The sequence below is a fragment of the Bos indicus genome, chromosome 22 (assembly GCF_029378745.1).
Source record: "Bos indicus isolate NIAB-ARS_2022 breed Sahiwal x Tharparkar chromosome 22, NIAB-ARS_B.indTharparkar_mat_pri_1.0, whole genome shotgun sequence".
NCBI classification, from domain to species: Eukaryota; Metazoa; Chordata; class Mammalia; order Artiodactyla; family Bovidae; genus Bos; species Bos indicus.
Window position 1 is genome coordinate 37,498,222 of NC_091781.1, and position 23,987 is coordinate 37,522,208.

Here is a 23,987-nt window from a genome sequence, read left to right on the forward strand (position 1 = left end):
TGTATTAAAGAAGACCACTTGTAAGATTTATTAAAAGATGTTTTCTCACTATATATGAGATGAAGAAAAGTTGGTTAAAATAATTCTTACATGTTCAACACAAAAGATCTGTGTCAATGCAATTGCCAGTTAAGTTAAAAAATCTGCCTGGTCAGCCTCATGAAGTTCAAAAAGGCTTAAGTACCACCACCTGAGACAAGAATGTTCAGGAATGTTTAGTTTCAGGTATACCTCAAACTAAAGTCCTTCCATCTTTCTTGGTCTGATTGATTCAGAAAATGTCTAACACTGCCCAACAAAATACAAAACAAACTTAATAAGTGTTTGGTCAGGACTCCATCTATGACTGAAGGATACACTGACTCCTGAAAACTTAAGTTAGGACTCCATCTATGACTGAAGGATACACTGACTCCTGAAAACTTAAGTTACAGGGGGCAGAGATACTTTCCCATAAACAACAGTTAAGATTACTTCAAGTCACTAGATACTGTTTCCAAATCAGTGTTATCATGATAAGGCCAAATAATAAGTAACTCAAAAAGAACATCATTTCACCACTTGACAGTTACTTTTTAAACAATGATTACTGCCAAAATGCCACCGGAGACAGACAAGTAACTGATGCCTGAAATTTACAATCTGTAGCACTTAAGATTTAAAGTGATTCCTCTTGTGGTTAGTGTCTTCTCTCCCGCTAAACCAAGAAAATGAACCAACTCATGCACAGTCAGAATTTATGCCAGTATTAAAGCCTGGAGATATTTCGCACTGTGGGGGAGAGCAAGTTATACATCAAAATATTCACTCAAGGTAACTTGCTTCCTTTTTTTTATTTTTTTGGCCTTTGTGTTAAAAGTCACAGGTGTTAACTCTTTAGAGCACTGTTGAAGAGCATTACTGAAGTTTTTTACTTCATATATGCGAATAAAATTTTATGCACACTGACTTCCAGCTAGAGGTGATACACCCTTCACTGTCACATATTTGCATGTACAGCTCTTCCTCTCAGAAACACAGAAAACCAGGAGAAAGAACTCAATTTGACTAAGGAAACTGAAACAAAATCCGTCTTCCATAAGAGCTTCATCCCGAAGAAGCAAGGTACTTGGGGCGGGGGTGTGGGTGGGCAGAAATATTGGAAAATAATATCAAACCTGGATTGAAAACTCAGACCCGCTTCTTGGGGCTCACTGAATCCACCCCACTGGAGATCAAATCAGCCGGACTGCTGCCCGTTTCCTCTCGCCCATCACCATCGAAATGTTGCCATTTGCGAGAAACTCATAGAAGTTGAATCAAAGTGACTTTTGGAAAGAGATGCCAGTATCTCCGGCAGTGTGCTCCGGAAATTACACGCTAGTCAACGTTTCTTATTGAGCACCTCCCTCTCCCTTCACTTTCGACTTCCCCTTAAGATGGGGACAGTTTTTGAAAATCTGAGAGAGAGAAATAAATAAGAGCATCCCGTCCCGGTCGCCGACGGGGATTCCGGCGCCCGGGGAGGAAGGCGGGCACCCCGCACCCTGGCGCTAAGCGAACTCTGCCCGCAGGTCGCTAAGTTTCTCCGTCCCCGTTTTCCAGCACCCAGAGGGGAAGGGGGCGACCGCCCGGGCCGGATCCGCGCCACCTGGAACCCGGGGCCTTTTTAGCTCGAGGACCGCGCCCCGCGCGAGTGCCAGCGTGCCAGACCCGCCCAAGCGCGCGTGGGTGCTAAAGTTCGCGGGGACCCCCCGCGAGGCGCCCCTTCTGTGCCCCGGGTCCCTCGACTCTCGGGCTCAACCCGGGCCGGGCGCCCCCTCTCCCCGCGCCTCCCCCGAGGAGAGCGAGCCCACCCCCAGCGGCGACAGAGGGAATGGGGCGGCGGGGGCCGCGGTCGCCGTCCCCCAGGAAGCGCTGGGGGTTCGGACCCCGCGTGGCTCCAGCCGCCCCGGCGGCGCCCGGGCGAGCTCACCTGGCGTCTGGCGGCCTCCGGGGCGGCCTCTGGGCGTGGGCCGGGCGGGGGCGGCAGGGGGCGGGGGGCAGGCTGCGGGGGCCGGGGTTGCACCGGGGCCGCCGCCGCCCGCCTGGCCTGGCCCCACACGCGCTGGCCGTGGCCGCCCCCGGGGAGTGCGGGGAGCGCGGGTCCCGCGGCGGCGGCGGCGCAGCGCGGCTCAGGCGGTGGAGCGGGCGGCCGCGGGCGCCGCCGCCTCCTCCTCCATGGCTGTTTACCCGGCTGCATTGTGGGAGTTTGACCTCCGCCGCCGCCAACCGCCGCCTCTGCTTGCGCCGCCGCCGCCGCCGCGCACGCCATGGGAGCCGTGACTGACGGTGAGGCCCGCTCGCCGCCGCCCCGGCCCGCTCCCCGAAGCCGCTCGGCTTCCCCGGCCCCCGCCGCCGCCTCCCTCGAGACCCCCGGCCTCCCCCGCCGCTTCCGGGAGCCCCTCGGCTTCCCCGACCGGGTCCCTCGGAGACCCGGGCTTTCCCGGCCGCTTCCCCCGAGCTCTTCAGCCTCTCCCCGGAGCCCTCCCTGTCCCCCCCACAGCGCCCCTCGGGCTCCCCGTCCGGCTCTCCCGAGATCGCGCGGGGCGTGGGGCGGGTGTGCCGGGAGGATCGTCTGGGGGCCGCGAGCACACGTGGGGGCCTGAGCAGGCTGGCAGCCAGCGATGCGCGGGAGGGTGGTACCCGGAAGGGGTCCAGGCTGTCGGAGGATGTGGTGAGGGAGCACTGGGTGGGGGCGCTGGGGTCCGAGGGGCGGCGAAGGGGAAGAAGGGCTGGAGGCCTTGCCGATGGGGGTCCGGAGGACCTAAGGAGGGGTTAGAAGAGTGCGAACTCCGAAGAGGTGGCCGGGGGGTGGGGTGGAGATCGCGCCAGGTTGGAAAGTTGGGAGAGGTCTCCGGACAGTATTGCAGGGGTGTCGGTGTACAGAGGGTGAAACCTGGAAAGTGTCTGGGAAGGTCCCCTAGACAGTGGATCGCACGGAGGCCTGGGAGCTAGCCCTGGATTGGGGGTAGGGAGAGGGAAGTGGGGATAATATCAAAAAAGAGTGGATGTGGACGTAGTGTTTGGAAGACTGCCAGGGACTGTGCCTAGGAGATAAAGAAGAGCCAGTATAGGGATGGGGCCACCTCGGGTGGAAGACTCATTTGTGTGTGCATGTCTTGGGGAGGGTGGTTTGTCCCCTGAAATGGAGTGGGTAGGGAGAGGTAGGGGCTGAGTTTCTGGCAAGTTGTGAGGTCAGTTTAGGAAGGTGGACCCATGTAAGGAGGGGAGCAGAATTAGAATGACACCTTGGGGAAGGTGGACAGGCATAAGCATGATGGGCAACTGGAGGGAAAACCTAAGAAGCTATCCAGTTACGGAGTAAAGAAGTCCGTTGACATTTGGGAAGGGGAGATCTAGGGGCACTGAGTCTGTATGAAGAGTGGCCAGTAGATGCCTATAGAGGCCATTTCTGAAAAATTGGAGGTAGGCAAGGTCTCCACATGAAAGGACCAGGCCATGGGCAGAAGACTGACAGGCCCAGATTTGTGATCATGACAGGAAGTAGTTAGATGGAGGCTCTTCAAGGTCCAGTTAAAGCTTAGCTTCACTCCAGTTAATTTTTTTCAGTAGGTGTGTATCCCATCTGGGCTAAATCTTGGGATTATAACCCCGAGCTAACAGGCAAGACCTCTTCCTTCTCTGAGATCACAGTCTGGTGGGAAAGACACATGAGATAATAGGTTTTCATGGTGGAAAATGTTACTACAGAGGAAGTAGAAGGTTGGGAATTGTAGAAACACATAACAGAAATTGTTTATCCATTCTCAGAGATCGGAAAACCTCCCTGAAACAGTTACTGTTAATCTCACTTTTGAAGGATAAGTAGGTGTATTAATTGTTGCATTAGTATTCCAGGTGGAGAACCACTTGTGCAAAGGTCACAAGGTTTTGGAAAACTCAAAGATAACAAGTATTGGCTAGAAGTTAGAAAGTTACGAGCCAGACGTTTTTGATGGTTATGGGACACCGATGAAAGATTTTAGCATTGGTGTGATGTTATCAGATGCCATTAAAAACAACAATCACACTCTACTCTGAATAATAATGAAGGGAAGGGAAAGTGAGGCGTTAATTGGCCTCTCTCCTTTCTAACATCTATAGCATATTGATAGTATGCCAAGCATGTTCTGATTACCATCCCCACTTTTCAGATGACACTGGAACACAAGGAGGTTAACTCAACCCTGGGTTGCACAGGTAGCAAGTTATAGAACCTGAGCTCAAAGCCAAAGGACCAGCTGCCATGATTCCTAGAGAGAAAGGATGGGGACTGAGACCAAGAGGAATGGCAGAGAAGCAGACAGGTGGAAAAGAAACTGATGAGGTTGAATGTCAGGAGATTGAGTGGATATGAGAGGAAGGGCCAAGGATTAGTCCAGGTTTCTGATTGGAGTGACTTTGTGCTTATTAGTGCTAGGGCTCTGTTCATCGAGGTAGAGAATGGCAAAGGAGAGAGAGGTTTTTGTCAGAGGGAGGTGAAGGGGAAGATGAGTTCTAATGCACTGATGCAGTCAAGTGCCCAGTATATCCAAAGAGACCATCAGAATCCCCACTCTGCCATTCATAAGCAGTCTGACCTTGTGCGGGTTAATTAACCTCTTTGAGCCTCGGTTTCATTCCTTGTAAATGTGGATAATAAAATCTACTTCACAGGCTGGTTTTGAGAGTTAGATGCAGCAGAATTTGTGAAGTGCTTTGCACTGAGGCCAATACACAGTAATGTCCAGTAAATGCTGTTAAATGTCAGAGTTGGTTTACTTGCCTCTCCTCTACTTTCCCTTGATGAGGACTGTGCCTTCTCCCATTCTTTATCTGTGTAGATTTCCCCTTCCTGCCTTTTCTGCCTATCAAATAGTCTTCTCTGCTCTTTTCAAAAACCAGTTGATCTTTCACCTGTTAACCACATTATCTTATTATATTTCTGCTATATCCCTCAATATACTTAATTTACTTACATGGTGTGTTCCAGAAAATATTTAAAGCAGTTAATTATAATGAGACAACATTAAAATAAATGGATGATAGGGTCTTCCCTGATAGTCAGGTGGTTAAGATTCCACACTTCCAATGCAGGGGGCACAGGTTCGATCCCTGGTTGGGGAACTAACATCCCACATGCCTCACAAGGTGGGCCTTAGAAGTGATCAGAGAGTTTCAAGTGGTCATCTTTTGGATCATTCCGGGTTTCTGTGTAGAGAATGAGTTGTAGGAAGGCAAGAATGGAAGCAGGGAGGCCAAGGAGAGGTGGTCCAAGTGAGAAACCAGGTGGGCTCTGATTAGGATGATGGCGGTGGGGATGACTGAGAGTGGTGGCCTCCACATCCTCAGCCTCCTGAAGGGTTCTTGGAGAAGTTCCAGTACCTGTTTCTGGAGACTTGAGGAGGGTGGATGTCCTCTCGCCAATCTGAGTGCCTGGTCAGGTGCTGTGCCTTCATGTAATCCTTACATCCGGGTTTGCCTATCCAAGTGAACTGGGAGCTCTTGGAAGAGAAAGTCTTTATATCCTGTGCAAGGACACAATGGTTAATTGGAGGAATAATCTGCCCTCCTCTAAGGGAAGGAAAGAGATACTATATTGTTATCTATAGATACTGAACTTAGATGGCATCACCAACTCAATGAACATGAATTGGAGCGAGCTCTGGGAGACTGAAGACCAGGGAAGCCTGGCGTGCTGCTGCCACCAGGTTGCAAAGGTTTGGACATGACTTAGTGACCTTAGTGACTGAACAGCAACAACTGAACTATAAGTGTTATCCCTAGAAGCATCATCTGTGCATGGACAAGTGGAGGTCCCCGGAAGTTAATGGCTTATCGTCACAAAGCCATTCTCTCTCCTTCCTTGTTGCCACCCCAGCATTTTGGCTGACAGGAAAAACAGTTTAGATGTCACTGTTAATGTAAACTATGTTCACAGTTTGTATTTTGTATGTTAATTTAAAGGGTGTTAAACAGTGTTAGAACCTAATAGAAGGCATTTCAGAAGCACTTTTTGCAGTACAGAGAACATTAGGTATATGTCTTGATCTGCCAGAGCAACAGATGGATGATAAGAAGGGCAGTGGGGAGCGGGATGTGGCTGTACACTCCGTTTAATAGAGCTTGTTGGTTTTGACAAATGTTGCTTTTTTTTTTTTTTTTAATTAGAAAGTATAATGCATGGATAATATGCCTGTTAAAACTTGAAATAATGGTTTTTAACATGCCCGTGAACAACATGACAGAATAAGTATTATTACTTTCTAATAATGTAGTTGTGTATATTTTCCTCTAACTACAGAGATGACACTTTTCATCTGTAAAAGGAAGATAATAATACATACTTTATTGGGTTTTTCCATGGATGAAGTGTGATTAATATATGTAAAGCACTTCAAAGTTGAGTGGCTATTTAATTGATTGTCCAAACCAGGACACTTTTCAGAGTGAAAGGAAGCAGGAGGTATGGTCATCAAATAGGAGTGTACAAACACTGTGTCTGCTGCTGTTCCGATTTCAGTTGTTGATCCAATGTTAATTAAACATTTGTAGCCAAAGGGTTTGTTTGACTTTTTTTTTTTTCCCACAAGTACCAATGGATTTGCCCACTTTGTTCTCTCATCTGTGGTCCCAGCACAGGGGTTACTGAAGCAGTTCAAATATTAAATAATATTTCTTTAGCCAAGATAAAAGGCATCTCAAAGTGGGATTGGAGTTTCAACCTTGACTTGATTAGGGTCATATTCTAAACATTTAAATATATTTAGAGAAAAACCAGAAATGGTGAGGGACAGGGAAGCCTGGCACGTTGCAGTCCATGGGGTCTCAAAGAGGCAGACACGACTTGGCGACAGAATAGTGACAACAGAAAAACAAAGGACCTCAGCATTGATTTTTCTGCTTTTCTTTTTTCATTTTTAATGTAATTGTGGCTTTTGTCATTTACTTTGGTATCAGGAATTTATTTAGACTGGGTCTAAGTGTCTCTGGAGAGATCCCTGTTTACATGGATGAATCAAAGCACCTTACTCTTTCCACTTGACTTTTTTGTGTCTTAACATCGGTGGCATAGTTGTTTTAATGATTTTAAGCTTCTTGAAAGGAGGGGCTCGGTATTATTTCACCAGGAGGAATCCAGTGCAGTGGGATATACGTAATGCAGCTTAATAATCCATAAGCCGTGGTGATCTAGTGATGAACATAACAGGAATCTGCACACATGTTGTTTTGATATGGCTTAGTCCCTCCTCTTGTTAATAGGTCACATCAAACCAGTTTCTTTTTTGTTGTTAACACGTCACAGATTTACTAAAGAACACTGATGAGAATTTTCAATACAGAAAAAATGAAGAAAAACACCTCAAAATGACCAGTAAGTTCTCTATCAAATAACGACTCTTAATACTGTGAGGAAGAAAAGTGGTACATGTCAGGAAATCCAGGAAGAAATGCCCCAAGGGACAGTGAAAACCTTCCCCTCTTCACCTTCCACAGCTCAGCCCAGCCCCCAGTGGCAGTTACTGTAAGGTGTTTCTTGTGTACCCTTCCAGAATGATTATTAAATGCCATCAAAGGTAAAAAGCATCTTCTCTGGTGTCAAACTCCTGAGTGTGAGTCCCAGCTCCACTCCTACTTCTTATGGCATTTAATTTGCACAAATAACTTCCAGTCCCTTCAGGCTCTTGTGAAACTAAATGAGCATATTGTAAGCATTAGTTAGTTGGTGAACCAGTATGCATATGTAAAGTTTTACACAAATATTTGCATGCTGTTCTGAACTATACGTCCATAATTAATGATACATCTTTGAGTTCTTTCTAATACCTTTTGGGGCTCCTCCTACCTTATTCTTTTGTGATATTCTACTAGTTTTTTAATCAATCCCCTTCTAAATGTTTTTTGTTATTTTCCTTTTTTTTTTTTTTAACTTTTATAAATAGTATGACAGTGGAGATATTTGCATAGTTGTCTTTGTACACAGTGGGAATCACTTCTAGAAGACAGGTTTCAAAAGTATCTGTATTTTTAATACAAATTGCTACATTGGTTTCCTAGTAGCCAGCTGTTTTTTCCTCTGTAATCATATCTCCAGTTATCCCTTCCTGTGGTTTTCAGTTTGTATCCAGAGTGTTTAGGAACACTAAGAAAAAGCCAGCGGTTCATTTGTGTACTTTCAGAATATCTTGCTAAAGAGCCTTTAGAAAGGAAATGCTGATCCTCACTGAGAGATCACAGAATTGCTATTTCTGAAAAGCAGGTGAGATTGGGAGCTGTGAGGTCTAGCAGACTGGGAGGCACATTTGACAGTAGCTTCCCTGGTGGCTCAGAGGTTAAAGCGTCTGCCTGCATTGCAGGAGACCTGGGTTCAATCCCTGAGTTGGAAAGATCCCCTCGAGAAGGAAATGGCAACCCACTCCAGTATTCTTCCCTGGAGAATCCCATGGACGTAGGAACCTGGTGGGCTACAGTCCATCAGGTCGCAATGAGTCGGACACGACTGAGTGACTTCACTTAACCCTAGGGGGAAGTTAATGACAGGCTCTTACCTGTTGTCAAGCCTTGACCTGTCCCTAAAGCAAGAGTTGTGGAACTTAGCCCACTATTATCTTCCAAATTGTCCTTTTCTTTCCTTTTTTGAACATCTGCTCCAAGAGGCTATGAAAACTTGTTCTGTAATCAAGGTTTTAATAGCCACTTTGAGGGAATAACAATTAGTTTGTGAAAGCAGTGTTAGTATGGGTTTATGAGAGATTGTCCTTTCCACACTAAAATGAGAAAACAACTGCGATGGCTGTGTCAGTCAGCCAGAGGCTTGGAAATGGAGAGCGGGTTTAATAACTGTAAAGGAGTCATTGCTTCCAGCCTGTTTATGAAGAGTTAGGTATTAAAATCTAACCCTGTAAAATGGCTTTCTTGAGACCTATTTAGCATGTTAAGCAGCTTTGTATTCTAGTTAGAGGATGGGATATAAGACAGGAAAGGGTCTAAAAAAATCCATCCCAGTTTTTCAAATAAATATTTGCTTATCATCATGCTTGTGTCATAACTGATTTGAAAGTGATTTTGAATGGCAGACATTTTATAGGGTATACTTATGGTACCCATATAACTGAATCCAATAAGAAATCTTCACACAAGCCTAAAATCTAGTGGAAGGCCACCGTTCTCGGAGCAGACATTAGGTGTTTGGGGTTAAAAGCTTTTCCGAGGTGGTTTTGATCCTTGTACTCAATAAAGAAAGTGATCGTGACAACTAAGGAATGACGTTGATAACACCACTGAAATAATTTCTAAACCAACTTCACTGTTCTTACAGGTACACCAAGGGCCTCCTGATTTAATATTACTATTCAGATTGATTACAGAGAGCTTCAGGCATGATGATAATTTATGAAGTCAATGCATATAGTAAACAGAACATGTTTAGTTTAGTTGGCTCTAGACTGGACACATGTTTAGTGTGTCCAGTCTAGAGCTAACTGATGAGGTACAATTAAACAATGCTCATGTCATACATGCCAGGAACCATCAGCAGCTGGCCATCCTTAAATTTAAAAAGAGCAGAGAAATTTCAGACAGGCAACTTACCCTTTTAATTTGTTGCTGTTGGAGCTATGCTCTGTACTTTATATATATATATATATATATATAATTTCAGTCCTCCTCATCCCCACAGACTTTCCTAGGCAGCAACTACTTATGCTGTTTAAGCTAGAAATACAGTGACCTTACAGCATGAAGCTTGAGACAAGCGAATTTGTGACAAGTCATAACTGTGCAGAACTTTCTATGCATCTTATATATCAGTATATAGGTGTATCTATAGATACAGCTCCAGCATTTATTCACTGTTTCACATTACTTTGGGAATTAAATTTAACATGAAGATAAGAATAACTGCTTTTTTTCTTTTTTGTTTTCCTATAGTGAACAGGCCCTTGTATACTTTATTTCCATAAGGTTTCACAGCAGTCCTATGAAGTGGATCGTTTTATTCCCATTTTTACAGATGAAGTTAAAAGTTGGTCACTCACACAAACTAAACACTGTGGACTAACCAGAACACTGGCCCCAGTTTTGGACTTGGGGTCTGGCTGTGAAGAAATGCTCTGTAGACAAAAGAGGGATCAGGCTCCAGCAGGAGAGAGACCTTGAGGGCCTGGACAGCACGTCCCTTGTGCTACAGAACTGATCAGCCTGCACTGCTCGTGCCAGCCAGTTGGTCCTGGCTCCTGCCTTTTCCTAACCAAGTCTCTGTTGAGCCCTCGTCTGCCTTCCAGGACCTGTGACTCTGATCTCTGCTTTAATTCACACCCTTTTAGCTCCTTCGGTGGGCATATGCTTTGGGAGCCTCCTAACTAGCCTCCCTGCCTGTGGGCGCTTCACAGCTGCACCCCATTTTGTACACTTGATCCTCCTAGAAAGTCCCTTCACAAATCTCCAGCAACTCCAACTTGTTACCTGCCAATAGGATCTGAGTCTACCAGTGTGTCACTCACTACTGTGGACTTCCACAATCTGACCCAGAGGTCAGCGCATACTGCCTGTATGCGCTTGGGTCTTGACATCAGTCTCCAGGCCCCCAGACTTCTTAGTGTCCTAGAAGAGTGCTCACATCCCAGACCCAGCCTTGCAATCCCCACCTCTGCCTTAGCTCACAGCTTTCTCCCTGCCTGTTGTAGGTGAGGTGGAGAAAGACATGATTTTAGGTTGCTTGCTTTCTTTTCCTTCCTTCCACTTTAGTTGAAGTATAATTGATACACTAAGAACTACATGTGTTGTGTATAATTTGATGCAGTTGTGTGCTGTGCTTAGCCACTCAGGCGTGTCCGACTCTTTGCAACACTATGGACTATAGCCCTCTAGGCTCCTCTGTCCATGGGGATTCTCCAGGCAAGAATACTGGAGTGGGTTGCCATGCCCTCCTCCAGGGGATCTTCCTGACCCAGGAATCGAACTGGGGTCTCTTGCATTGCAGGCGATTCTTTACCAGCTGAGCTATCAGACACAAACACCTATGATACCATCACCACAGTCATAGCTTTCTTTATTTTGCAAACATCAACTAACAAATTTTGAGTACTATATGGTTCAAAAATGAATATAAGACATATTTTCAAAAATATAAGACCTGGTTCAAAAATCAAGTAATATAAGACATCTTCCAGCCTGTCCTCCAGCTACCCAACTTACACTGCTCAATTCTTTGGTAACTCCTTATAGCAGTTTCCTGTATATCATTCCAGTATATCTATGTGAACATCAGCACATATGAATATACTTATTTCCCTACTTTTATATGAAAAGAAACGTGCCATAAACAGGATTCTTCACCTTGCTCTTTTAACAGGTTGTATTAAGTGGTCTTCCTTTCAGTATACACAGTTTTCCTCATTCTTTGTTTTTTATAACTTTATATTATTTTATCATATTCTTATACCAAAATTTATATACTTAATCTGCTGCTGATGAGCATGTCATATTGCATATGGGCAAGTATATCTAGGATTTTGGGGGTCAAAGAATAGATACTGTTAAAATGCCTTTTAGCTTTTTCTTTTTTTGACCAATGATGGTCATGTATCAGAAGAGCAGCTTTAGGGACTTCCCTGGCAGTCTAGTGGTTAAGTCTCCATGCTTCCAGGGAATGGGTTCAGTCCCTGGTCAGGGAACTAAGATCCCACAAGCCAAGGGGGAGGGCCAAAAAAAGGGGGGAAAAAGCAGCTTAAAATCCTCTTTCCCTGTTCCCCCCAAGCTAAAGGAAGCTCTCCTAATCTCCTGCCATGTGTCGGTATCACTTAACTATCTCAGCCTCCTCTGCGTGTGTGTGCATTCATTTTGTGTGTTATGTCTCCAGCTAGAGTGAAGGAACGCTTGTCTTTACTTCATGTCCTCAAGAGGTTAGGCTGGCACCTATGGACACTGCTGCTCATTGATCAGATATTCATGTCTTTTGTCTAGGAAGGGAAATCTCTGCTATGGACCTGAAGATAGGATGGTTCCATGTTTGTCCTTGTTAGTGTTTTATTGAGACAAAGCTATTTGGAGGGCAGATGTTCCCAGGCAGGCACCACAAATCCAATTTTAAAATATTTATTGAGCATCAGAAATGTAAAGATACAGTGTGAGAGACTGAAGAGGAAACAGAATGAACAGGACATAGGATGGGTCCCAGTGAACCTTTTCCCCAAGTTTATTTGGCCTGTATAATGCTTTAAACATTTTTCAAAAATTTTTGTAATTGGGATATTACATACATATGTAAAACAAGTGCACAGATCTTAAGTATACAGCTGAAAAGATCACAAAATGTTCTGGAAACATTTTCAGTTAGTCACCAAACTTTAAAAATCCCTTGAAAAACCAGATCTGGTCATAACGTCTCGCTTTAGGTACTCAATCCTCAATTTCCCTACTTCATGTTTCCCACATTCATTTACATTTGACATCCATTGTCCTCCATAAAGGAGGGTTCCTAGTTATCTGGGAGGAAGATGGGGTTTCTTGGGGGCTTGAAAGAGTAGAGGTAGGAAGATCAAAAATAAACTAAATAGCATCAATTGAACACTGGACTGCTCACCCACTGAACGTTTACTTTTAACAAAGTTAAAACACGATTGTGACTTTATAAAAAAATCAATTTCATTTTCTGAATTTTAATCTCTGCCAGGACTGTGTTTTGCCTCAGTCTCCTCAAATAACATTGCTGCTGCTGCTGCTAAGTCACTTCAGTCATGTCTGACTCTGTGTGACCCCATAGACGGCAGCCCACCAGGCTCCCCCGTCCCTGGGATTCTCCAGGCAAGAACACTGGAGTGGGTTGCCATTTCCTTCTCCAATGCATGAAAGTGAAAAGTGAAAGTGAAGTCCCTCAGTCGAGTCCGACTCTCAGTGACCCCGTGGACTACAGCCCACCAGGCTCCTCCATCCATGGGATTTTCCAGGCAAGAGTACTGGAGTGGGGTGCCATTGCCTTCTCCTCAAATAACATTATTGGTGGTTAAAAGAGGAAACCATTAGTTTATATCTTTCAGTGTAAAATTAAAACACTTGATGAATCCATAGCTTGAGCCGTCTGTCATAGCCATGACTCTGAGAACAAAACCCAATTCTAAACATGTTTATCTGATGTTGTCACAGAATAGATTTTAAAACTAGGGAAAAAAAAAAAAAAAAACTGGACCCATCTGCCTTCCAAAGTTTATCTCCACTGCACCTGCACTCAAAAATACTTCCGCCTACACACAGGAACTATTGTTTCAAGATTTTGCTGTTGATTCATCATGCAGGTTCTCTAGGAATTATTCACACTTTAAAAATTATTTTTTAAATGCCTGCATATGGTTAAAAAAAAAAGACAATCCTATAAAATCATAAAAATTAAATCTCATCCTCTGTAATACCTCTTAGCAGAAATAACCACTATTACCAGTTTCTTATGAATCCTTCCAAAGATATTTGCTGAATACATAGACACGTGTGTGATGGGCGCATCACACAGCGTGTGTGATGGGCGATACACAGCTGGCCTCCTTGTTTTCTACACAAATGGCAGCAAACTACGTGCTTCTCTGCACCTGTGTTATTTTCATTTTACTTAACATAGCTAAGGAGATTTTTATGATATTAATATATACATCCACACTATTTTTTTTTTGGCTGAATCTTACTACCTCTTTTTAAAAACGTGCGATTCAGCAATTATCTATTTATGTATGTATGTCTGTTTCTTTATTGGCCCCCTTGCGAGGCATATGGGATCTTAGTTCCCCAACCAGGAATCAAACCCATGCCCCCTGCAATGGTAGCATGGAATCTTAACCACTGGACTGCTGGGAAGTCCCTGCATATTATTACACTTAACAACTGTTTTATATTTAGCCAGTCTCTTCCTGGTGAATGTTTAGGTTTGCCGTCTTCCTACTACAAGCAGCACTCTTAAGAACAATCCTTTTACATTTATCTTGGTGCATGGGTGCACATGCATCTACAGGATGATTTCCTAGAACTGGACTAATGGGGTCAAAAAGCTATATGTATTTGGAAGATTATCTGATTGTCCAGCTGCTTTGCAAAGAGCACACCACTTACATTCTATCAGTGTATGTAAGTGATTTCTCAACACACTTACCATCACTTATTATCAGGTCTTTTGATCTTTACCAATCTGAAAGATGAAAGTGATATCTTACTGTGGTTTCAACTTGCACATCTCTTGTTATGATCCAGCATTATCTTGTCCAGGAGGAACACTAGCTCAGGGCTGCCAAGCAAGCCCACTGCGGCCCTACTTTTTACTCAGCATTGTCATCTGCACTGCTTTTCTATTCTTTTTTCTCTTTTTCTTTTCCTTGTAGCAAAAGGGAGACAGACATTAAAAAAAAAAAAAAAAAAAAAAAAGTCCTCACGAGGAAAGAAACGTTACAATTACTAAATTACAACCCCCCCAAAATTTCTTTTTCTCTGACACACCTCATTCTCTTTTTCTAGTCTCCCACTATGTCTTTCGATCTTTTCTCTCTGTTCCTTTTACTAGTACCTTACAGTACTCAACGACATGAATGCTTCAGGCTTTCTTTTGTCTGAACAGGTTTTGCCCAAAAAGTTTCTCCAAGAATTATTGACTTATTTCTTTGGTAGTACCTGAAAATTATTTTTACTCTACAGCCTGACAATAAAATGTCCATTCTGTGAGGGCAAGGCTTTTCCCTGCTATAACTGCAGCCCCTAAAACAGTGCCTGACATGAGACACTTAATAACTTCCCATATATATATATGGAAATTATATTAAAACCTACCTAACGTAAAATTGACCATTTTAATTCTTTTAAGAACAGTCTTTTATGTACAGTGCAGTGGCATCAAGTACACTTACATTTCAGTAGTTTTCTTCTAGATAAATGAATGTGTAGTGGTGTTGCTTATTTGTCCCTGAAAGTGAACAGGAACCAGATAGTCATTTTAATTCACATTATTCTGTCCTCCAGACGAAGTCATACGGAAGCGTCTCCTAATCGATGGAGATGGTGCTGGAGATGATCGGAGAATTAATCTGCTGGTGAAAAGTTTCATTAAATGGTGCAACTCAGGATCTCAGGAAGAGGGGTATTTCATGTTGCTGCCGTTTCTATACTAATGTCCTGCTGTGATTTTTTTTTTAGGCCATACATATAGTGCTGTCAGTTTTTCATATTTTCACTCATTAACAGAGTCCAGAGTAGGTTTTTCTGGCCTTCCCTTCAGAGGCTACTTTTGTGTTTATTAAAATGTGCAGAAGGTGCAGTGATAAGAATTGAGGGTTAAATTCAGACTTATTACTTTGGTCCCTTTTAAAAGCAGATAAATGTGTAGTAAGACAAAATACTTAAATGAAATTTTCTCTATTTTTTAAAAATGCACTAATAAAGTTGCTGCAAGCTTTTATATATTTGATAAATTTCTAACTTAAAGAGTTTTTTCATCATTTGAATTAGCTTTTCACATAGATAAATAATTAGAGTGAAAAAATTGAGAACAGAATTGTGATAATAAAAACCATCTTAAAACATTTTAAAAAGGCTATTAAGCAAAATTCAACAAATAGTTGTTTGAATTAAACTTACATTGCTAACAACTACAGTCCCATCTTTACATTTGTAACTAATACAGTTTATAAATTCAAGTAAACCACATTTGGAAAAAGAAAACCTAAGGGACAGATATTTCAAATTATTTTAAATAAAGCATATTCTCTCAGAACCTGGCATAATTAACTTAGCAAAGGTGTGCCTGCATTGTAATGATTCAGCTGGAAATCCACAAAATGTTTATTCTCTTTCTCTCTCTTTTATGTTAGATACAGCCAGTACCAACGTATGCTGAGCACGCTGTCCCAGTGTGAATTTTCAATGGGCAAAACTTTGCTGGTATATGATATGAATCTCAGAGAAATGGAAAATTATGAAAAAATTTACAAAGAGATAGGTAAGGAAACAAAGTAATTGTTTCTGTCTGTAATTTTAATTTTTATGGGCTAAGGGAAACAATATTTACTAACATTTTTCTCTGGTTAGTGGTTGAATAATAACATTAATAGAAAGACTATGTTCTAATATGATATTATTCTTTGAGTTACAGCTGTGTATTAATGCCAGCATCTGTTTTATTAGCAAGGAAACTAAATTTAAAAACGCATTTTAAAACTGAAAATGGAGATTATTCATGTTGTTATAAGTATCTTAAAAAAAACCTTTTTATATAGAATGTAGCATTGCTGGAGCCCATGAAAAAATTGCTGAGTGCAAAAAGCAAATTCTTCAAGCAAAACGAATACGAAAAAATCGGCAAGGTAAGGGTTTTGTGGGATGTAGTGTGCAAATACTTCATTACTGACTAGTATTTTCATGCAGCTTTTAATGTGGTGAGATGAAACCTTCAGCTAGAATCGACCTAAATTATAAAAAAGAATTAGGAGACAAACTTAATTCTTTAAAACTATATTATTGTTTAAAATAGCAGAGAAGAAAGGCCATGGTAAAAAAAAAAAAAAAAAAAAAGTTGGATTGTGTTGATTAAACAAGTATGTTTTTAAGTATTCAATTTTTTTTTTTTTTACTGCCCTCATACCCCTTTGCCTAAATAATGTTATACAAGTACATTAGATTTAGGACTTTGTGTTTTGTGTGTGTTTAATGGAACTACATTAAAAAAAAAGAAATAATATAAGCCCAGTGACTTTTTTTTATTAAGGACTGTGCAAGCAAACATTTACAGTCTGCCTGGATTTTATTAGAATAGGAAGATTAAAGTTGTTTTCTTCCAATCTCTTTTGTTCTTAATTAAGGTCTGCCTTATTTTAGTTCATATCAACTAGTTCAAAATAATTTTAATGGCAGAGGCATTGCTCCTCCTATAGTGTAATTTGAAAGGAAGATTAAAAATATAATGTAAAGTCACAACTGTGACATATACATGAAAGATGTAGAAAATGTTAATGATTATTTTGGAGTTGTGGAGTTTTATCATTTAGGTTTTGTTGTTGTTATTTATATTGAACATGTATTATTTTGTAGTCCAAAAATATTTTATTAAAAATCACACTTATATTGAATTAATACACTGTCAACAAACAATTTTACTTTTTAATGAGTTAATTAAGATGATGTTCAATTCCTTATTTTTAAAAGATGGTTTTTTAATTCAGTCTAAAATGCATGTGGTCAGGTTGCAGTGGCCAATTTAGAGCAGGATATACCAACTTATTTAAGAACTAATATCAATTGTAAAAAAAATTTTACAGTGTTTTGGTAGATTAATGAGGCTTTTAAGTAAATGCTGCCATATATCATTTCATAGGAAAAGTTAACAAGAGATACATGACTTACCTTGGAGGTCTTAGTGGAGCAGAAACAAAGTTCCTGAATTATAAATCATTTCTAAGTTTATGAGGTCTTTACCTTTGAAATGAGTGAGAAGTATAATTTCCCCTTGTCTAAGATTTGAAACTAATTGTAGGATACCTTGTTAATTAATTATAGATCACCTTGTTGGACTTCCCTGGTGGCTCAGACAGTAAAGTGTCTGCCCGCAGTGCGGGAAACCTGGGTTCGATCCCTAGGTCGGGAAGATCCTGTGGAGAAGGAAATGGTAACCCACTCCAGTACTCTTGCCTGGAAAATTCCGTGAACTGAGGAGCCTGGTAGGCTACAGTCCATGGGGCCACAAAGAGTCGGACACAACTGATCGACTTCACTTTCACTTTGTTGGTCTTCTATTTGCTGGGCAAATAATAAGATTCTCTTATGTTCAGAATCAGTCTAGTTGATGATCAATAATGACTTAAGTTCACTTTCTCTTATGCTAGCCCCTGTATTCTACCCAGGAATGCGTAAATGGAAACAGAGTAGGAGCTAAAATCCTTGTTTGGAACATACTTTTGAAGTCATGAATTGTTGCAGTTATAATTGAATGAGAGGAAGCTGGCAATACTCCGCATATCCTTCAATGTTTCCACTTCTTTATCTGCTAGGAAAATAATTAGGAGAGATTTGTGATGTTAGACATTTTGTTTTGATATCCAGGTTTGAAATATCTTATTTTGGTAAATATTTTTGTATCTTTCAGAATATGATGCACTGGCAAAAGTGATCCAGCATCATCCAGACAGGCATGAGACGTTAAAGTAAGTTTAGAGCTTTACTCCGAAAAGAACGAATCTTTATACATAAATGTTTACAGACTAGTCTACACGTTCCATTTCTATGGGAATATATCATATGTTTCAAAAAATAGGGGTCAACCTTAAAAATTACAGATTCTAATACCACTTGATGAGACTTTTCCTTCTGCTAACCTTGCTGCCTATAGTTCTAAAATAAATGCATGTAATATGTATCAATACAAAAACAGATAAGAGAAGGTAATGGCACCCCTACTCCAGTACTCTTGCCTGGAAAATCCCATGGACGGAAGAGCCTGGTAGGCTGCAGTCCATGAGGTCGCTAGGAGTCGGACACGACTGAGCGACTTCACTTTCACTTTTCACTTTCATGCATTGGAGAAGGAAATGGCAACCCACTCCAGTGTTCTTGCCTGGAGAATCCCAGGGACAGGGGAGCCTGGTGGGCTGCCGTCTATGGGGTCGCACAGAGTCGGACATGACTGAAGCGACTTAGCAGCAGCAGCAGCAACAGAATATGGTCTACTTATCACTAAGTCGCTAAGTCGATTCAGTCGTGTCCGACTCTGTGCGATCCCATAGACGGCAGCCCACCAGGCTCCCCCGTCCCTGGGATTCTCCAGGCAAGAACACTGGAGTGGGTTGCCATTTTCCTCTCCAATGCATGAAAGTGAAAAGTGAAAGTGAAAAGTGAAAGTGAAGTCGCTCAGTTGTGTCCGACTCCTAGCGACCTCATGGACTGCAGCCTTCCAGGCTCCTCTGTCCATGGGATTTTCCAGGCAAGAGTACTGGAGTGGGGTGCCATTGCCTTCTCCGTGGTCTACTTATATAGAATACTAAATAGGAGTTATAGAGAATTTGGAAATAAACACTTTCCAAACACCAATTTAAAAAACAATCAGTGAAAAGGAAAACAGAAGATATATATAATGAACTTTAAATTATTACTAAGTTTCTGAAATATATACAGAATAATAATCATTTATAAAAGTTAGAGCCCTCCAAATATTCTATACTGATCCTGTATATTATTGAGATACAAATATATGCATAAAAAAGGATTGGTATAATACAAGGATTGCCTGAATGGAAAGTAGAGGAGGGAAAAAGGCCTGGTTCAGAGGAAAATGAAAGTGAAAGTGAAAGTGAATTCGCTCAGTGGTGTCCGACTCTTGTGACCCCATGGACTGTAGCCTACCAGGCTCCTCCACCCATGAGATTCTCCAGGCAAGAGTACTGGAGTGGGTTGCCATTTCCTTCTCCAGGGGATCTTCCCGACCCTGGGATCGAACCTGGGTCTTCCACATTCCAGGCAGACGCTTTAACCTCTGCAATTTAGCACATTTACCCACCCACCCCCCCCCCACAAAAAAAAAGTTTGAATTATGACAAAATGTTAAAAGGGTTTGATATCCTATTGTCAAGTTTCCTATACTTTAAAAATTATCTAAAATTTAATTTTAATGAAAATTAGTACATATTTAGAAGCTAAGGAATCACCCTTAGTTTTAAAAGTCTCATCATAATGGACGTTAGAACTCCTTATCCTTTATAATAAATACTATTATTTAGTAACTAAAAAGTTAGATATTAATTATGAATTCTTTTCTCCCAATTAGCAAAATATAACACTTTCACTTTTTTTTTCAGAGAACTAGAGGCTCTGGGAAAAGAATTAGAACATCTTTCACATATTAAAGAAAGTGTTGAAGATAAGGTATTTGCATGTGATATGTATTAGTCTTTGTGTTCTGTATTGGTTTATAGATCATTTGTGTATTAATTTTTTTTCTTACTAACACAGCTGGAATTGAGACGGAAACAGTTTCATGTTCTTCTTAGTACCATCCATGAACTTCAGCAAACACTGGAAAGTAAGTAGCGTGACCGTAAAATGAATGTTCATGTCGATTTTATTTTTTAAAGATGAATTTATTTTACTGCATCAGGTCTTAGTTGCAGCATGCCAACTCTTAGTTGCATCTTGAGGGCTCTAGTTCCCTAACCAAGGATCAAACCCAGTTCCCCTGCACTGGGAGCACAGAGTCTTAGCCACTGGACCACCAGGGAAGTCCCTATGTAGATATTTTAATGACCAGGGGAACTTCTTTTTAAATTGAAGTCTCTCACATAAATTTTGCATTTTGATTCAACTAATGTGTGCTTCGTCACTCAGTCATGTCCGACTCTTTGCGATCCCACAGACTGTAGCCCACCAGCCTCCCCTGTCCATGGGACCCTCCAGGCAAGAACACTGAAGTGGGCCGCCATTCCCTCCTCCAGGAATTCAACTAATAACAACAACCAAAGCAGAACTTTTAAAAACCAAACCCCCTTGTGTGGGTCAGTTGCAATCATAGGCTGCCATTTTGCCATTTTTGCTTTAAATATATTCACTTATAAAGGACAAAAATGTTTTCATATATTCATCAGACATATAGTTTAAGCAAATTTGATTAGAGTTTTATGTTTCTTTTTCAACTGCAGATGATGAAAAGCTCTCAGAGGTAGAAGAAGCTCAAGAAGCAAGCATGGAAACTGATCCTAAACCATAGACCAGTAATCACTGTCCATTCCCAAGAGTGGTGAATTAGCAGTGTGATCTCAGTGTGCTTAGAATTTGTTGCGCTCTAGAGATATGTAAAGTTTTGGCAATGAACTGTTTTGCTTTTAAATGTTAATGTAGAGTTCATTCATATTTCTTCACACAGAGGAAGATGACTTCATTATATATTTGCTTTTACTGAAATGTCTTTTTTGTATTTAAAAGGTGGGAAGCAACATCCAAAATAAATGTTGAATAAAATGTTTTTAAGTCAAATATATTTGTGCTCATTGGCATTCTAGATAGTTTTTAATTGGTAACATTGACTTGCTCACAAAATAAATGGAAGATAGTGAGAAGGTGACATTTCTGGAGTGTACATGAGAAAATGAGTCAGCTTTTGGAAATTGTTACCACTTTTGAAAATGAAGACCATGAACAGGCTCTCAGGAGAGCTGTACACTTGTTAAATTATGTACAGAATGTTTGTGGTGTATAAGATGCAAAGTCAATCAGTGTGTATTACTTTCTAGATCTCTGTCCTTAACACTTGAGATATATGGTTGGTAAATGTTTTGGTAAAACATTTTCTCTCTATTGTTTTCTTCTGTTGGAGTAATTTTCAAGAGTCTTGCAAGAAAGGATTTCATGATCTTTTGATAAATTTAAGTCTGAATCACATGTACTTTTTTTAAGGATTGAATTATATGTCTAATACTTGCTAGGTTCCATCCTTATCCATTCATTTTAGTTCAGAAACATGACTCTTTGCATGAATCATATCTTAATAATGTTACGTTTTTGTAATTTTAATAAGAACTCTTCTCTATAAAAACAAAGGTTTAAAGTTAGCTCAATAGTAGTCACAGTGAAAGTGTCAAAATACCTTTAAGTGCTTCCTATAATTTCATCTGGCAAATCATGGAAGAAATTTCTTTGTAGAATTGGTATGCCCTGGTAAATATTTCTATTTTCCATTATTAGTAAAAATTATGAAGCAAAAAAATTGCTTATATTGACTCAGAATTAAAAATCAATTTTTGTAAAAAGACTGTTGGGCAAAATATTTTTATAAGGACTGTTGGGCAGAATATTTTTAAACTCACCCCCCCAATTGATTAAGAGAAATTTATTCAGGATTATGTACCAAAAGATAAGAAGCCCTATGTACATAACTTTTATGCCATCAGAAACAGAATCTGAAGCAGCACCAGGTACATGGGAAACACACATTTTTCAGTTTATACTTTCTCATGGTTCACTTGGACATCCTCTGGAACTGCTTGGAAGACTTAAGAACTTCATCCCCTAGAAACTCACAGTGTTGAAGTTCAGCATGTCTTTGGTCCAATAACTTCATGGATTTATCTGTCACTGTTTCTATGAGGTCATCCACCTATAACAGCCCAGAACAAAGAAACGAAGCCATGTGTTAGAAAGGCTTGTACACACCCAAGGGAGAGCTGTTTTTCCTGAGGGATGAGTTCAGGAACTGGTGGATGTCTGCAAGTCCCAAAGTATTATTCTAATTCAAGTCACAGCAAACAGAGCTTGAAAACATGCCTTTACCACCCAGTGCTAAAGACAGTCTCATTTCTTCTCAAACCCTTGTGTGTGTGCGCCTTCATTTTAATTGAATTCACTTTAACATTTAGTAGGCACACAGCATCATCCTCAGCACCCTCAGCGATCCTGTAGCCACTCTCAAATGCCCCCCACTAACAGGATGCCTTCATGCTAATCATTAGTTCGTCCCACAGCCACGCTGTCTAGCAGGGCTGTGCGTTCAGGTGAGCCCAGGCCTCTGATGCTTTTGAAACACAAAGTAAAAACCTTTGTCCACTACCTGCATTTGAAGCTTTCCCACTGTCAAATCTGGTTTCTGGAGAATGTTTTCCATGCTGTGCTTCTTTCTTTTAAATACCGGAAAGTGTGGTCTCTTTTTTGATGAATATGGAACCTATCATAAAAATGTAAAAAACACATCAGATTAAGAAGTGCCACCATTATTTCTGTGACGGTGCTTCAGTGAACACTCTTAGCCTTGCGACATCCTCTTTTAAACTGAATATTTGCCACATAACAACATTGGACTGGAGGCTGTATTCATATTATTCTCCACGCCCCATGCATCTCCTTTGTGCCCAGAGCTCTCTTTGAAGAGATCTATAGGGTGCAGAGAAATGAGATTGTCTGGTTCTGAAAGAATATACAGTGTCAGGAAAAAAAGCAGGTCATTTGTAAGGGGAAGAAGAAGAAATTGCCTCTGTAGCCGCTGAGCACAGCCAGAGTGTGGAGCTGTTGTAGACGAGTGCCCCAGAAAGCTCATTATCACTGGATCCAGTTGCTAATCTGGTCTCTTTTCTGCAGGTTTCCTTATTTTCATGGCAGACATGTTTCCAAACATAAAAAAGAAAGCTCTGGGTTCTTTTCATTGCATGCCTGATACCCTTCCCATGGTCCCTGGCTTGCTGGTTACAAGTACCTGTGCTATTAAAACTCATTCCTAGGTCGTGGCTCCTGGCTAATATGGCCTTTTTAGTCTTACTAGGTTCACTCTTCCTTCCCCTGTGTTTAGTAATTACCATGAGGACTACTGTGAGACCTACACAAAGTGGGATGTGCAGTCACATTTGGGTCTTGCCCTTTGCCCGAGTTTACAAATGAGTCTGTGGAAACTCTGCCCTGCTGGCTCCTGCATGCATGCTCAGTCACTCAATTATGTCTGACTCTTGTGTGACCCCGTGGGCTATAGCCCGCCAGGCTCCTCTGTCCTTGGGATTTCCCAGGCAAAAGTACTGGAGTGGGTTGCTGTTCCTCCTCCAGGGGTTCTTCCCGACCCAGGGATGGAACTTGCATCTCCTGCATTGGCAGGCAGATTCTTTATCTGGGAAGCCCTGCCAGCTCACCCCGGCTCCAGTGTCAGTTGCAGAACCTTCCCCAATCTAACCAAAGCACAACTCCTCTTGTTTCTCTCTCATAAAACCCAGTGTTTTTTGTTTTTTTTTTCCCTACTAAGCACTAGCTTGGTAATTACTTAAGTTATTTCTGTGTATTGAATACCATTATTAAAAAGTCAAATGTCTTGAAGGGTCAGGCAGGTTTTGAGAAACAGGCTCAGTTGGTCTGGCATGGACTGGAGAGAACGGGCCTCCTGCAAAGGGGGTGGCCTCTGTGTAGCTCTGCTGTTGCTGGAGGAGCTGCAGGCTCCATGTTGCCAAATCCTCTTATTTTTCAAAAGGAAGTTGAAAATCCAGACTTTTGTTTGAACGATTCTAATT

The 23,987-nt window shown here is 41.5% G+C and overlaps 3 protein-coding genes across 7 annotated transcripts in view; 1 reads left to right on the forward strand and 2 right to left on the reverse strand.

Moving 5' to 3' along the window:
- Nucleotides 1-2,093, reverse strand: part of ATXN7 (ataxin 7) — a 159,532-nt gene extending 157,439 nt beyond the window's left edge. Inside the window, exon 1 of one of the 2 annotated variants that reach the window (XM_070776358.1) lies at nucleotides 1,955-2,093. The gene's annotated coding sequence lies outside the window, so the exon portion shown is untranslated. Of the gene's footprint in view, nucleotides 1-1,157; nucleotides 1,494-1,954 lie in introns of those variants that run through there. The other variant, XM_070776359.1, reaches the window with a different exon arrangement.
- Nucleotides 1,427-20,982, forward strand: THOC7 (THO complex subunit 7). 4 transcript variants are annotated; one of them, XM_070776387.1, is made up of 9 exons: nucleotides 2,172-2,310; nucleotides 7,307-7,375; nucleotides 14,992-15,109; nucleotides 15,840-15,967; nucleotides 16,245-16,331; nucleotides 18,107-18,164; nucleotides 19,812-19,878; nucleotides 19,966-20,035; nucleotides 20,649-20,982. In XM_070776387.1, exons 1-9 carry the CDS (start codon nucleotides 2,292-2,294, stop codon nucleotides 20,714-20,716), a joined length of 684 nt encoding a protein of 227 aa, XP_070632488.1. In that variant the 5' UTR covers nucleotides 2,172-2,291; the 3' UTR covers nucleotides 20,717-20,982. The 4 variants fall into 4 exon arrangements, with proteins under 4 accessions (XP_070632490.1, XP_070632489.1, XP_070632488.1 ...); XM_070776389.1 differs by lacking the exons at nucleotides 2,172-2,310; nucleotides 7,307-7,375 and adding an exon at nucleotides 1,427-1,553; XM_070776388.1 differs by lacking the exon at nucleotides 7,307-7,375 and having other exon boundaries at nucleotides 2,170-2,310.
- Nucleotides 20,983-21,114: 132 nt separating this feature from the next.
- The window catches only part of C22H3orf49 (chromosome 22 C3orf49 homolog), a 144,702-nt gene continuing 141,829 nt past the window's right edge, over nucleotides 21,115-23,987 (reverse strand). The window contains 2 exon segments of the mRNA XM_070776391.1: nucleotides 21,115-22,102; nucleotides 22,553-22,666. Coding sequence (XP_070632492.1) covers nucleotides 21,893-22,102; nucleotides 22,553-22,666 — 324 coding nt within the window. The 3' untranslated portion in view covers nucleotides 21,115-21,892.